This window comes from Bombus terrestris, chromosome 4 (assembly GCF_910591885.1).
Source record: "Bombus terrestris chromosome 4, iyBomTerr1.2, whole genome shotgun sequence".
In the NCBI taxonomy this organism is placed as follows: domain Eukaryota; kingdom Metazoa; phylum Arthropoda; class Insecta; order Hymenoptera; family Apidae; genus Bombus; species Bombus terrestris.
Window position 1 is genome coordinate 14855773 of NC_063272.1, and position 16556 is coordinate 14872328.

Here is a 16556-nt window from a genome sequence, read left to right on the forward strand (position 1 = left end):
GATGATCGTCGTTTTTGTTCCGCCAATACCTCGAAGAAAAAGACGTTCGTCTCATGGTAGAACAGGGCACGATGTGATACATTTTAAGAAGACACGATGGTTAGGATTTGTATCCTATCACCAAAATACCAGAGACAAGGTACATGTCTACCGGAGAACTGAAAAGAGGCGGTCCTTTTTCACTCCTGAACAGCATGGTAAAAAGGAAAGGAATATTTATCTTACAGTGGCTTGGTAAAAACACAGATCTTTCCACTGATACAGAGAGAGAAGCGAATGCGTTCAATGCCTGTGTGCATGAGCTACTAGTAGGAACATTCACGACCTACAAACGTATATTTACCGCGACGTCTGCTACTCGAACAGCCTCACCCTCCTATATAAACCGGATTCCATGACCCCTTTCTTGTACTCCTCGCTCGGTGCTACATAGAAAAAGATCCTTCTTCCGGATGCTTTCGAAATGCTTATTTTACGGCGCGGCGTCATAAAGACGCGATCTTCCAATGAGCATAAAACTCTCGACTTCGATTCGCCGTAACCCACGGATGTCTCAATAAATAAAGATGGGGTGGAAACTAGAGGCTTGCTTTCCCATTGTATCGTTCCTTTCCGCCTTTCCTATCTTCGTTCTGTTGCGCACTCCACTTCCGACTTTGGAAGTATAATATGAGAATTCAACCACCTTTCAAAACAGGAGAGCGTCTCTATCATAGGTCGTTTTACGAACGAGGACTACTTTGTCATATGAATGACATTATTATTTTTTTTATTTACTTATATCGATTTGGTGGAACGCGCGGTTTCTCTGACAAAACGATTTCATTAGATTGTACAGGGAACACCTTGGCGAATGGCCAACGTATAATAGTTCTCGATAAATACTTGTCGCATCAAGAAACGGAAATGACTGACAATAAAAAAGGAAGACGGCGGGAGGTACGAAAATGGAATAAATGTGTCTGTCGCACTCGCTAGAAAGCTCTTTATCTCGTATATTTTTATCCGAAAAGGGAATTCCGTCAACTGAACCCTACTAGATATGTATCGAGACATTCTCACGCCGCCAGACCCCTTGAAAATCTTTCGTAAAGAACTCATCATTGGCTAAAGATTACACATTCAGCCGGGTGTTCTTGGCTCTAGTAACAGGCTGATCTTCGTAATATCTCTAATCGGATTACTCAGGTTTAAGTGACACTGATGTCATGGATAAATTAAAAAATTCACCCTTCCAGTTCAATACGTTGGCTTTACACATGACTATTTCTGCTTGCTGGGCAACCACCTGAATATTCCGTGCGATATATCATGAAAATCGTTGAAAATTTCCAATCGTTTATGAGTAATAAATAATTTGACCGGCATATGCGAGTTTAATTACGTTTATTTGGATTATTTGGGAAATATATGTAGTTCGTGCTCAAAATTTAGATTATACCTGGTAGGTATTACAGTGAAATAGAGTTGGAATTTGAAGATTAATATTTGAACGATCATTTTTATAGAAACATGTTATTCAGAATATTATCAACATTTCTGTTTATCTGAAATCCAAATATTTAAGCAAGTTTTAGTGTTACGATAACTCGTTAATACATTTCTGATTAATCAATATTTCAAATAAACAGCTTAATATGTACATTTTGCTATATGAATACTAAATTCTGTTATACAAGTGTGATATAAGCACGGTGTAAATTAGTTATTGTAGTGTACAAAATAACAGAGTTAAAGAGACAGTATAAGAGCACATAATAAAAGGATTATCGCATAATTGGTAAAGACGTAAATTAAATGAATCTGGAAATTGAGATCAGAGAATATATTATGAATTTGAAAATTCACAACTGCATCGTGACAGTGGTACGAGCTAGGTAACTCATGTCGTACGTTCAAATTAAATATAAAACTATTCAGAAGACAATATGATAATTCTGCGTCATGAATTTCTGTTTGCTACTTCCCTCAGATATTGATCTAACTAAAATTTAACTAAACAAATAGGGACACGTGTAAAACTTGAGTTTTCAACTTTACTTAAATTTCTACTTTTTATAATCTTCAATGTTAAGTTTGCATTTTAATTAAATTTAAAAAATTTCATACTTAAGTTCGGCATACGGTTGTTTGTTTCTTTCGGTACACTTATTCTTGGACTTTTACTTCCACGAAAATTTAATTCGAACAGTGGCGCGTGAAGCAGTAATTATTCCACTTTCGATTAATTATTTAAAACCGGAAAATTCAAAATGCAGCAAACGATAGTCGTACTATCGGTAGAAAATTGTTCGTTTTTATCGTACCACTGAACGCGAAAATATAACATAGATAAAAGGCAAGAAATCTCCATAACAAAGATCGATAAAAAATTATGATGTAAGGGAAATCAACGTTGCATCGTTTCGTGCATTAACCTTTTCACTAGAGTTCCGTGGCACGAATCTGTGCTGTAAATTTCTTTGAAATATCGTTGGGTAAAGTGACAGAAGAATCACCGTGAAATATAACGCATCATTGTCATCGCGTGATCGCGGAGATCGACGGAACTACGGCGACCCGAGAGCGTACATAAATTACAAATTATGCGGAAGAGATAAAGGTGACTGAGTATAGTACTACGTATGACCATATAGATTATTATACATAGAAGTAGTACATAGCACATCGCGCGTGTACACATATTATATGAATATGTATGCCAGGATGCAACGTACCAACAGCGGCAGAGTCACATTTTGCCGCGATTTAACTCATCTGTCTTCATTATTCGCGTTTTTCTTTTAACTACCCTCGTCAAACGACTGGGTTTCTGTTAAATGAGCAAAAGTCAAGGTCCTCTGGCCGTTTAACACGATACTTTTTAGCAGTACGCGGAAAGTCCACGCGGATATTAACTCTTTCCCTGTCTATTATCTCCTTTATGCAAAGTAAATTCAATTCGTTATGATAATTCCGACCGAGGAATTTGTTTAATTTAACCACGGGATGTATTTCTAAGTATATCAAGACGATATAGGACACCACGTAATATGTAAAAGTAGAGCTAGCTAATTATCGTGGCACGTGAATCTTGAGATGCGATCTGCAAATCATTTGAAGCTAATTAAGAGCTATGTATATGGAAGGAAGTGTTTAAGGACCGAAATGCCTCGGGCTACGAGAAAGTTAATAACGCCAAACGAGCAAACCGGAGAGCGAACGCTTTTGTTAAACTTTACACTCCTTAAGAAAAAAACCTATTAAAACGTTAAATTTGATGCGAATAGGCGAGTGCTGCAAGATTAATTAAAGAAGCAAGATAGTCAAGCAGTGCTTAGAGAATTTATTATTAGATAGAATATTGACTTACCTTTGTTAAAAATTCCCAGAATTCCTTAAACGAAAATTACATCGAGGGGAACAAATGGAAAGGAAAGTAATTGGTTAAAAAGGAATTTATAAGAAAACGTATACGATTAGGTCGAAAATCTGGGCCATTTTAAAAGTACTATATTTATTATCTGTCTGACGTATCATTTGAACAGACATTTCGTATGTCATTTATATACAAATGTGTACACTCTGTACATTCTGTCCTAAATGATAACGGGCAATACGTAATCTGTACAGAAGCGAGAATTGTTTGATTACTAATAATAAGTTAGGTTAGGTTCCTGACAGCTTTACAACGTACCCGCTTACAATGCTTACGGTTAACACGCATGTTGTTCACTCTTTCCCTTCCATTTTTTGTTTCGCTACTACTCTTTCTTTTTCCTCGCACGATCGTTTAACATTTAATTGACTAATTTAATCATTTACCTGGTTGCTAGATGATTGACGCACGCTGGCCTTGTAATTTCAATTGTTCATGAAATCTTGTATGTATTCCTGTCTCATTCAAACGATCGAACGAACAGCACACAACGAAAAGAAACGAATCAATTGCCAATAAAATGCGTGCGTACACGATCGCATTTTCTGAAAATGTCAAATATGTTATCGTACAAAGCAAAATTCCCTATAACGCGATTCTAGGGAAGTTTACAGAAACTTTACAGAAAATTGGCAAACAAACGTTCTCACTCACCCATCGAGACGAATTTATATGTATGTACGTTACAAACGTGACGATCGATCATTCTGATCGATTCGAATCGGATATATTCGAAATGGAACACGTTATCGACTCATAAATGCATTCTTTCGATTCTCTTTTTCCGATCGAGTGCGTGTAAAACATGCTCGATGCTCGATTATTAGTGGAAACACCGTGGAAAAATAGTTTGCCTATCGTAGTATCATAACCGTACGCTTAGATATTCGAATCGCGAAATCTATACCGCGTGTAAAAAAGGGTTAGGCTACGTTCGACTTGAATATCGTCGTTCATTAGGCGCGAGTTGACATATTTTAATTACAAATCTACTTACTCGTTGGCCGAGATAACTTCTCGTAATCATCTCGTAATATGTGTTGTGTCTCCCTTTAACGGGTTTTCTAACCACTTCACTTTGATTTTTATTGAACTGTGTAAACACTATGTGATCACTTTGAAGTTGTTCGATTAAAACTATAGTAACATGCGTGTCAGTATCGTAGATGTTATATCACCATTACGAAATGTGTCTCGGTCTCGATATGTTTGCATTCTGTGTGGCACGATTTTCTTCGCGAAAAAAAACATCGTATTTACTCGACAAATACGAATTTCGAATCACAAATTATATGTAGCCCGCAACGTGTCCTTCGCTTGCTGCTTCCAATGGTGAAATGCAATGAAGGAGAATGCAGTGGAAACGATCGGAAGTATAGTAAGTTTTTCGCTTCAATTAACATTAATATACCACAAATATACGATATGATGAGAGACGTATGCCCTCGAAAAACATAATGCATATACTTCGCTAATGTGTTTTGGTTTCAACGCGATATAATATTATTTACGACGAAAGGAACGTATCAATATAGCAACAGTGAAGATCGTGTAACGTTAACGAGAATTTGCGATCAACACAACGCGATCACTAAACAGCGTTCTTTTATCGAACATCGATTGATTGATCCGATTTAAGCGATAACAGAAAACAATTTTAAACTCGTATCGTATTATTAACAATAATAGAGCGTGGACCGTTTTCTCGCTTACAAAAATCTTTGGTCCGTGATCCAATCGATACAACACACGGAAAATAACTCCTCCCGAATTAAAAGTAAACCCTAGAATGGTATTGTAGCTCCGATCTCCAGATCCATCGACCTTTCGGTCATATCGATCGATCTGACGACACAACGGAGAGCGCTAAGAGACGATCGCGAGCCATCCAATGAACTCTGGGTGCCCACGGTCCTCCTCAATGGTCGAACGAACCTTCTGCTAGTTCTGTTAGGCCAGGTTCGATAGAAGGGCTCCTGACTGTAGTGTTTCAAGGCACTCCAGATGACCGAGGATCTTCGCGGCGGTAAATGGGAATGCGATGGGCAACCGCAGTGTTGCCACGCTAGGGTCGGTGTTTTGCAACGGAAAATGGGAGCTCTGAAGGCCTCGGGGGGTCTCAGGATCGGGAGATCGTTCAGTTTTAAAGCCAGCCTGGCTGACGATACTTTCGAAACCGGAACACCATCCATTGACTGCATCTCGTCGCGTCCAGTCGACTGTAGGATCGCAACATCACCGCACAATGTCCTCGTATTTGTCTCTATAGACTCCGAAACGGAGGCATCGTTTAGATCTATTCCGCCGATTTCACCGATATTGCCCAGACGAGTCTCTGGTTCTTTTATTTTGCCGATTTCCACCGATCTCGGAAACGGAACGCCGTTTTGCTTTCCCGTACTAAGAGATCTCGATGTTTCGCCATTTCGTAGGACATCCTGCGTAGTCTTGTCCAGGGATAAGTTAGAGTCGTCCGAAATTGCACGGTCTAATTGACCAGGCCGATCGATCGCGCCGGTATGCGTGGATCAGGAGGACGAATTCGCCTCTATCGTTGAACTTGTCGAAGCATCGTCGTCCAAGGAGCTCTGCGTGGCTACGGTGACTTTGTTACCATCGTTCCGACTAGGCAACTGAAGATCAGCGACTGTTTGACGGGGATGGCGTCTCTTGTACGGCTCCCAATCCCCAGGACCCCGGCGTCAGTGCGTTGCGATCACGTCCGGTGCGCTCTTTGTGCTCTCTATACTGAAAGGTCGCCTCTGATCTACTTCTATCACCGCCTCTGCTCTGTACCTAGCGTCAGATGTCGTTTGTTGTGAACACTTGGGCGTGCCGGAGTGTTGGGTGCTCGATGTATTACTAGATCCGTGTCCAGATCCATAGACTGAACTGCCGTATCTCTCTCCGGAACCAGTCGTTCCTTGCCTCAATAATTTCGGCGATTGGCAATAGACACTGTTTTCTCTGCTTGGCTTCGGGCTTTGAAACCTTTGATACGACGGGTAATCCGGATGTTCCGGGTAAGAAGAACCTTGGTGCAGAGGTAACGGATAACTAGATTCGTGAGTTGACCAGCCGGGCGGAGCTGGGATAGGGTTGTGTTTTGGACAAATACCCATACTGCCGTCCCGACCTCTTGATGCTGGACTACAACCAGAGCATTGAGAGCCTGGCTGTTGAGAACTGTGCTCGGAAGACTGCTGCATATTGTGCTGAGAAGACTGACCACTTTGGCGCGACTGTGTCGGACTTTGATGATGGTGGAGGTGATGATGACGGTGATGATGAAGATGATTGGTCCCGTTTTGAGAGCCCGGGCCACGAACGCCGAATGTCGTGAAACCCACGGGTATTATACTGTCCGAGATTCGAGGCTCGAAAAGGCTTTCTCGTGTTTGACAAGAATTATCGCGCATTTCTGGTTCCTCGTTGTTTTCCTGTAGACGTTCCTGTGTTGCATTACTAACATTGTTACTTTGATGGATATCATTCATGTCCCTCGTATTGTAAGCCATCTCCAATACGAGATCTTTCGTGTAGTCCTGTGGTATTAGCGTAGTGGGCTGTAAAAGTTCTTTGCTGGGAATCACTTCCAGGCTCGGCGAGTCGCTTCCTCGATCCCTGATATCTGTTCTGGAAGACGAGATTGGACAGGGTGTTGTCTTTCGTCCGAGTTCGTCTAATCGATTTTCTCTGGATTGTCTAATGTGTTCCTGGACAAGACAAACGAATTCTTCCAATTAGTCGGTTAAATATCGCAGCGTAAATAGCGTATGCTAGTCAAAAGTTTCTAATGACTACTCTTTGTTAATGGTATTTGTACTATTGAAATGGAGCGATCTTATTCAAATATTTTTGTCTCGTTAGTTGCAACATAACCATTATTTATTTGATGAATAATAGGAGATTAACATATGTATATTATGATACGCTATATTCCAATTGACAATACGAAACATTATCCATTTAATACCTCTTAATATCACATTCTCACACAATGTTGATTATATTATTCTGGGTTTCATTTTCAAGAAGCTTTGTAAATGACACATCAGTTGTTAGCTTTGAATGAATATTATAGCGTGATACCGTGTGCCACTTTTGATTCGCGGGATTAAAATTACAAGAGATAGCCGTTGATTTTAAATATTCAATGGTTTTTCATCCATTTTTTTGTTTTTTTTTTTAAATAAAATGAAGAGTCACTGTCTCGGTAACTCATATGTTGGATTAATATTACAAATAACGTACTTTCCATGATAGTGAAACGACCGATCAATGGTATCGGTTTACCACGAATATAAGCAATGCAGATATCCCCCGTATAACACGGTACTCTTACAACGCAGATTCGATCTAACGTAGTTCGAGAATTGGCGAATTCTCCATACATTCGAATTCGTATTCGAACAACATCGTTTCGCTCTATCACGGTTCGAGAATTGGAGAAATCTCAAACTGAAACTTAAAATATTAAAAAGTTTGAATATTTGTAAATTTGAACGTTTAAAAATTTGAATATCTGGTGATTTTAATATTAACGAATTTTAATATATGAAAATTTGGGTGTATATATTTAGTTTACTCGGTGAAATAAATGAAAAGGTCGGCTGCAAGCTATTCGATAATTATAATTATACAGAGTTGTATCACTAATGACTATAGTTTTACGGAACCCTGACAATTATCCATAAACAATTACCGTATTTTCAAATCGATCATTCGTTCAGAATTAATTTTTATTTTCTCATTAATGTGTTGTCCCCCTGCATTTATAATTCGCCCTTTCAAACTCCAGTTTTCCATTCTTCGTGAATGGGTGAAACGAACCGTGGACTCATTTCGTATTGTGCCGCATCAATCTTTTCCGAGTTGCGTGAATGTTAGACACGTGTGATCGTACGTGACAAGTTCAGGTCGTGAACCGAATCGAAATTCTGCTGTGTTCGAAATGTAATTGAAATTCTAGGAACGTGTAACAAGGCGAATCGTGTATAATGCACAAAGAACCTCCAGTCTTTCGTGATTTGTCGATACGTACATCTTATGTTGTCCACGATATTGTATGCGACCTTTAAAATATAATCCATCTTCGAAGATGGGCAAACGTGTCACGTGCTTTGGATAGAAATAACAATTTTAAGTATAATCGGTTGTCGGAGCTAACGCTGAGAGGATTTTGACATAGAACACGAACAGCCTGAATATGTATCATGATCGTGATCGAAATATAAATAGCGAGCAATTCAAACGTACAAGCGTTAAGATCGTGCTGGAAAAATTCCATGCCAAACTGCTTTACATCAGTAAAGATATTTATATCCTTAATTATTTTCTGACAGATTGGCATGGTTACAGAGATGTACGATAAAAAGAATATCACTTACCCGAATGATTCGATGATCCCGGACCAGTTTCCTCACGCAGTTGAAAACGAAGGCGAAACTCATGCCAAACATAATCAGCGAGAAAACGATGAGGATTATAACGATGTGCTGGGAATCGATCAATCGAGATTTCTTCTTCTGTAAAGCAAAAATAAGGTAGGGAAGTTCTTGATGGATCGTAAACAATTTGGAACCCACGACGCTTCAAGTAATACGAATTAGTTTACACTGAATAATTTGGAACTTACTTACATTAGGAAGTTATGGTTGACATTAATGGTTATGATTTTTAATAAAAATATTGAATTTCACCAGAAGCATATTATGAACTATATTTTTGATTGATTTGAGATAATTGATTTCGAGAAGATTTCATGAAAAAAATTGTTAACAAGAAACTAAGTATTGTATCTGACTAATTATCTGTTTGAGTATACAGATGTTTCATAGATCACTGCATGCGCATTTTGTCGGTTGATTACTAAATACATACACATTGAGAATAATTACCGTAATGCAATGTAGAATATTACGTGTAACATAACAAACCGAGTTTTGTCCTTTTCTTGGCATTTCTATATCTTGTTTTTCGCGTTTGCCATCACCAAAGTCACGCTATTAGGTAGTCAAAATGTCGAGTGACGTGATACATCTTCTCGTATGTGTACAAATGAAAATTCGGGAATAATATTCTTTCATCGCGGGCTCGTACAAATACAGTTCCTATATCGCTCTACAGCGCCAAACACTACGATTTTCATTTTCTTCTCGTTCTCGTTTTATCTCTATCGCTGTATCTGTGTGTCATGCGAAGTTATAAATGGTGGGAATTTAGCCGATACGGCGAACATATTTCGCCAGAGGCTTAATTTTGAAATCCTCTCGTTTGGCCAAGAATTTCTAAGAACGCGTATAAAAATGACCGCCACAGTTTTACCATTACAAGGGTAGAATCGGCGTGCAAGTGGTATAATAGAGAATGAAATGTGCCTGATACGTATAAAAATAGCTTAGATTAGAATTAACGCAGTTATGTTATTCTCGAGTTGAAAGGATGATCTTGTTTTCGTTGGTAATGCATCCTGATTTTTTTCACGTCCAAGTGGATCGCTAAAGCGCGAGCATACGTGGCCGAGATAAGAATAATAAGAACAACGCTCATAATGATCACATTTTGTGAAAAGCCGGCGCCATTAACAAAATAGACGGAGTTATCGTGCCCCTGTTTTTCACGCAGATGCCCGTGGAGCATTTCTGAATGTCTACCGAATGAGATTTCTGAGCATTAGATCCTCTAACATTCCTCGGAGAAAGCTGGAACCAATGTTAGTGCAACCAAGTGGAGGGAGAAAAGAAGAGATGGCCAAGGGAGAACGAGAAATTCTAGTTGAGGGGTTGAAAATGCCTCTTTCTGCTTCCGTAAGCCCGAGAGGTTTATTGTTATGCTTATATGGCCGAGTACACTCCAACGGACGGTTTACGTGTTTGCAAAAGTCTGTGCAAAAATACATTTCGAACGGCTACTGCATTCGCGACGAGAGATACTTTTGATGCTTTCCTCCTCTATCGAACAGGGATTTATCCCGGCCTGCAAGCGAAACTCCAATATTTTCGATCGTATTGATATTTATTCGGCTCCACGCTACCGGACGTCATATCAAGTATAATGAAGACTTTTTTGTAGGCAACATTTTTTGCCATTTACACTGTTTTCTTCTTTTACTCTTGTTTTCTTCAATAGTCAAAATAACGATATTAAGATCATTGATTTATTGAAACTTTTATTTTCTCCCCATCGTGATTATTTCGTTTTAATTTAGGCTCTTCGCTTGTCTCGAAACTTTTCTTCGCTTTAAGATGGTTTTGCTGTTTACTTGGATCTTTTTCATTTCTAATTATTCAAGCGGTACTCGCACAACCGAATTTCCAAGTAGACCTCTTCTTTCTCTTCTAAGACAAGTATTTGCCTTTCGCACAAAAGATGTTATTTGCAAACTTGATCAACACTGGTGATCTTCTATATCATTATCGGATAATCTTATAAAATCTAAAAATCTTTCGCTGTGACACGCGCGAGATTATTCCTATCAGTTACGTAATTAATACTCGGCAACGTACCAGCGCATCCTCGTTGACAAAGAAGGATCTTGCCGATCGCAACTTTATCCTACTGAATTTTTCTTAATGATAACCGAGAGTCCTCGCGGAGTTATGCACAGGTTCATCTATTCCTTGACCCGGATCACTGTGGAGTCAGATTCACGCCTTGCCGCGTTGAAATTAATGATAGTCCGGTGAGGATCCGCTTTTTTCGCTCGAGGAAAGAAATAATTAGTCGCGAGGTAAAAAATACTGAAGAACTTCTCATTAGCGAGGAAGTAACGAATATATGTTAAGGATTCTGTTATGTTCTCGATTACCGTGTTATGTTATCGCAAGGCTAGGGTTGGCATCACGGGAAGGAATAATAATTAAAGAACATTCTTGCGGCGGTAATTATTGTAGAATATCTCGACACCCGATGTCACTGTGAAATCGATATCTTTAGAAGAAGAGCGGCGATGGATATAAATGAAAGCACGATCTGGTCGATCGAGGAAGAATCAAATACGACTTATTTCATTTGAATCGTACGATTGAATCACGAAGATTGATACTTGAATGGAAGTTAATCGAGATTCCAATATCTATCGTCGAACTATTCTTCTTAGCTTGGGACGATGACGCATAATTTTATTGTTGATCGAAACTTTTAGGTTTATGTAATCGTATGCATAGTTTAATAACGTTCAAGCAAACATTGCATCGGACGTTTCGACAGTTTCCCTATGGTATCTCTCTTTTTTCATAGAATCTGCTTCCCATTAGTATTTACCAGCAAGCGCTAAACGAAGTAAGTGGTATAGGGATGCACTTTCCATTAGAGGGAAATAAAATTGGATAGGATGGTTACCATCGTGTATTCGCCACGATTTCGTTGTGCATTCTATTCGTGCCGTCAATTTCGTGGCTGTTTTCCCATGCGAACGGCTCTACTATCGCGGCGTACAATCTTGCTGTGCTTTATTGCAGTCATGAGACACGACTAGGTATAGTAAAACGGACAGATAGTGGAAGGCCTGGGGACAGAAATAAGGGAGGTAGTGAATAACAATCTCAGTAGTTCAAACTAGTTCGCAAACGCCGGTAATAATATTTTTATCGATTCTGTACTTGAGTCGGACACTAGACTCTTTAAATAATTTGCCGGTAATTACGGAATTACGGGCGATCTCTTTCGTACCTTCCTAAAGGTCGGAGTTTAATTTTCTCCATTTATCGTGCTCCTTCGTGTCATGCCCAAGCGCAATTTCGATATCTTTTTACACGGGTCTGAAAAATATTATAGCTGGCCATCTGTCTCCGAGTTTCTGCTGTTTGAGTAATCCCAGTAAAAAATGCCTCGGTCGTTCGTGTAATTCTCTGTATACCGTCAGAAAACATTAAACAAACTGCTCGAAAGAGAAACGGACTTGGGATCATTTTTTACATTGCTCCGCCACAGTCTGGCTTCCTGTCAGGTAGCCGGAATACGAAGCCGAAGGAACATTGGAAAGGACACGGCCGTAAAGTCGATTTCATACGACAGCCCAGATGAATTCATGTAGAACGTACACGCTGGAAACTTGATAGAGTTATCGATACGGTATAGAGAGGTTCTTGCGCGATACGATACACCGCATTCAGTGATCCGAGAATTCAATGTGCTTTCTCCTATTGTGGCAATCTTGCCAGTACGGCATGAGAAATAGTAGAACAAGCGGTGTGGTTATTCGATAGCTGGTTGTTGCCAGTGTTTTGAAAATCGTTAAATGCGTTTGGGCGATGGTGGTAGTGAACGAGTGAGAGAAAAGATACGTCAAAAACGGCCGTTGCATTAAAAACATTTGCATCGCGGATGCGAGCCACATACCATCTAAAAAATGGGTAGCAGAATGGAGGCAGTGTGTTTCACAGGTCTGGGAGAGCGAGAGTTGTTTATATCGTGGCTTTTCACGCTCGTCAAGTTTCCGGGAAAATAGAAATGGATTCCCGGGACGTTGTTCGTGCGCTACAGTGAAACAGGAGGAAAAGCTTTGTGTGCACCGCGTTCCCAATAAATCGCACGAGTACAAAGGAATCCACGAACGACCATCTTTCAATGGGATAACCTTTTTAGCGTGGCTCGCCTCCCAGGGACAAGAAGTTCACGACCTTACGGATGAATATTACGGAACAAGTGACCTCAAAGGGAGTCACGTTTTTGCGGTTTAAGTGGGATCTTACTTTTTGCCTTACCTGTCGGAGAACCTGTCGGATCGGGACTCTATTTGCGGCTACTCCTTTTAATCTTAACTTTTCACTTGGAGGAAAATAAGGGTTTCGTTTAAGCGGATCGTCCAACTACTCTGTTTTTCCGATTTGATCTTAACGAGCTACTCGATCGACGATTGTGTTTCTTCTACTATCCTAAGAAGACATAAAATCCGAGGTTTATTGGATGAACGTTGTCCGTTGGAAGCGATCGTTCCCGTTTCTTATGGAAATGCGAATTGGAACGTTAATCAGATTATCGGACAGCAACGATCGGGAGGCGTCATGATTCATGAGACAATGTGCTAGCACACTCGAAACAAGGACGAATCGATGTCTCTTACGTACCGATTAAGGGTGCACTCGTAGCACATCGATCCTAGTTTGCCGAATAACGTCAAACAGAGATGCTCACGTAGAAACAAGCATGCGATCGAATGATAGCATATCGCTGCCATTATTTGCTGTTAGATTAATATCCGTCGATTCATCGATGGGATCGTGGCATCGTTTCAAAGGTAGCATGTTCGGGTAGTTTGTCAAAAGTGCATACAATTTCCGTCCCGAAATCGCAAGCGTTTTCCCTTGGAAAAGACTGACGATACGCAGCATTGGAGCATAGTGAAATCGCAGCCTCAGTAGTGGACGCGAGTCGAAGGTTAGGAAAACGAAACGATTGCCACAGCTTGGCAAATGCAGCTGTGAATAAATTAATTAACCGGCGAGAGCCCGGACAGAGAGGCGGAAAATGGAAAGACGAAAGGATATTAAGTCTTTGTTGGAGTCGTATATACCGGATTCCCAGAGTTTATTACACTGTTTCGGTTAGCTTAATCGATAATTCCCGAAATACTAATCAACACGTGCAAATTTCCGTAACTCTGTTCGGTTTAATTGCCTACGATCCCTTGTTGTTCTTTTTATGTTAATTACAAAATGGCCAACGTTTCACTACACTTTATAGGCTTTTAACGAGGATACGATGGCTTTACTTCTTAGCGTGTGTGAGGTATTGACGTACGCGCTGAATATGTGTGAAGCAGGGTCTTTAAACAGAAGTACTGAACTTTCGTCGAATAATGTAATCAACCTCCTGGAACAAACGAAAGCAGAGCAAAAGAGAGAAAAGCGATTATGTCTAGACAACGTGCCGTTCTTGCGGCACCGTATATCATACATCTATAGTGAACCGGATAATGTGGCCATCCTTACAACGATCATGTCCAAATCTCTCTAAATCGTATTACGTTGTTTATAAATTACGATAATTATCCGTTTGTTTTAATAGCGCTTTATATTGTACGTAAGGCCGAAGAACTTTCCTCATGACAGCGCTCGGGTTCCTCGACAGCTTCTGCGAGCTTTTGCTGAAGTAGTCTGGCTTACAGTGACACAATAGAAATGCTTCCGAATGGGTCTGCTAGTCACAACAGTTATAATGACGAAGAGATCTTATTAAAGTCCCATTTTACCGTCCTTTCGCTATGGTTCCCTAAAGTTGCTCGACATCTTTGAAGTTCCCTATTTTACGTTGACATACATAAAACAAAACTGCAGTCAACTTTTCTACGATGCTTGTTCGCTAGCTGATAACGCGGAAAGTGTTGATCGTGCTTGCATAAACGATGCCGTTTTGAGAAGACAAAGAGTACCAAGAGGTGAGGCAGGAAGGATAACTCAGAACAAGGAATACGAAGTAGAAATGATCCAGATTTGGTTATCAGGAAATATGTAAGGGCTTCAAAAGGATTAGCATAGAAATTGTCCTCCCGAATATAAATTTCGCTCACTCACGTTGCAAGATTGATCTTCTTCGTCCCATCGGAAACGACAATTGATTCTCCCGTTGCACTGCAATTCAGCGGCGATGCATGTTGCATCCTCGCAATAAAACTCATTATCGAGGCAAGCTGCAACAAATTAACGAGAACATAACGTTGTTATATATTCTGATTAGATTTAAACTTCTCATAGAACAGTCGCGTTAAATGTAAAATTAGAAAGGTAATTGCTTGATTTTACTACTATCTCTTCCGCGATATGAAAGCAGCACGAACACGAGAGTGACGCTGTTAGATAGAGAAAAGAAAAATACGAAGGAAAGTAGTATCAAAATTTTTAAGTATCAACGTCGAGGACTTGCGAATCTATTGTTCTTATAATCTCGAGTTTATACTGCGAACGAAGAGCCGTACAAGAAAATTTTCATTTGAAATCTTATCGTACGAGAGATAGGGGAATAAGTGAATTTTGCTCGAGTCCGCGGGCAAGTCGCTCGTAAGATATTAGTTCTGCAAGGGTGGCAGGTGTAGAGAGGCTGAGATTCTTCTCGTACCGAGATAGAACGGGAAATTTCGTACGTGTATCTGCACCGCAGCGGCTTACTCCATTTGCCATTCAGCCAAGTCTACCGCCATTAATTTAGAACTGGGATCCGTTCGCGAGCGATTATTCTCTGTGATATGAACTGGTTAAGACGATTATATATTTTTATCGATATCGCTGTAATCGTCAGCTCTGAGCGTTCGATCGAGCCTGAAATCGAACTAGTCCATCGCTTAAAAAAAGAAGGCTTTCGGTACGCGATCGTTTTCTTTTGACTGTGAAATATCGTACGAATAATATAATAGAAGCAAACGTATTGTGTCCATGATTCCATTTTTTCCGTGTCGCGAACGAGGATATCCATCGTTCTATGGAATTTTAGCGATATTTCGTATGGTTCCACGATTCAAGCTTCGCGGAAAATTTAATATTTTGTTCTTCGTAGCAAAAGAATTATTCGAAGCCTGCAGAACGCGTCTGATCAATTGGTAGGTCGAACGTAAGAAACTTTTCATCGTTCCTGGCGACTTCATCAGAATCAGATCGCGACTTCGGTCGAGTAACATTGATATTCGCGTCTCCTAATTTGCTACTTTCTACTGTATTATCGATATTTCGTTTATTATTAACGAGTCCTCTTCCGTAATCAGCGTGTTACGTAAACTATCGGTAACAAGTCACTTCGGTTAATGGAATGTCCGCATTGTTGATGTCTACCATTTTATGATCGTTGACAAACAGAGAAATTATAACCTTTCATTTTATAGATGATTAGTCGGGCAATCATCTAATTGCTCTTTCGTTTCTTCCTAGTATTTTTCATTGTTCGTATGTTCGTCATAAAACGCAGGCGAGGCGACGTTAATTCATAGATTTCCATTAGACCAGTGTCTGTCTATTTCCGAGTACGAATGCGTCCCCGGCGTTAAATTTAATGAAACTTAACACTGAATTACTTGCGTGCCGTGAACGACGATCTTCGCGATATTCGCACGGCATTCGTTATAATTGAAATTAAACTTCTTGTTTCATGACGGTCCGTGAGACGCCAGTTACTAACGTGTATTCTATTATCATACAACAAGTCGTTA

At 39.9% G+C, this 16556-nt stretch overlaps 1 protein-coding gene across 5 annotated transcripts in view; it reads right to left on the reverse strand.

Moving 5' to 3' along the window:
- Positions 1-3470: 3470 nt before the first annotated feature.
- Positions 3471-16556, reverse strand: part of LOC100652228 — an 80740-nt gene continuing 67654 nt past the window's right edge. For all 5 annotated transcript variants that reach the window (XM_048405564.1, XM_020862871.2, XM_003394874.4 and 2 more), the window contains 3 exons: positions 14935-15050; positions 8809-8946; positions 3471-7134 (listed from right to left, as the gene is read on the reverse strand). In XM_048405564.1, the coding sequence (XP_048261521.1) occupies positions 6121-7134; positions 8809-8946; positions 14935-15050 (1268 nt within the window). In that variant the 3' untranslated portion in view covers positions 3471-6120. The remainder of the gene's footprint in view (positions 7135-8808; positions 8947-14934; positions 15051-16556) is intronic.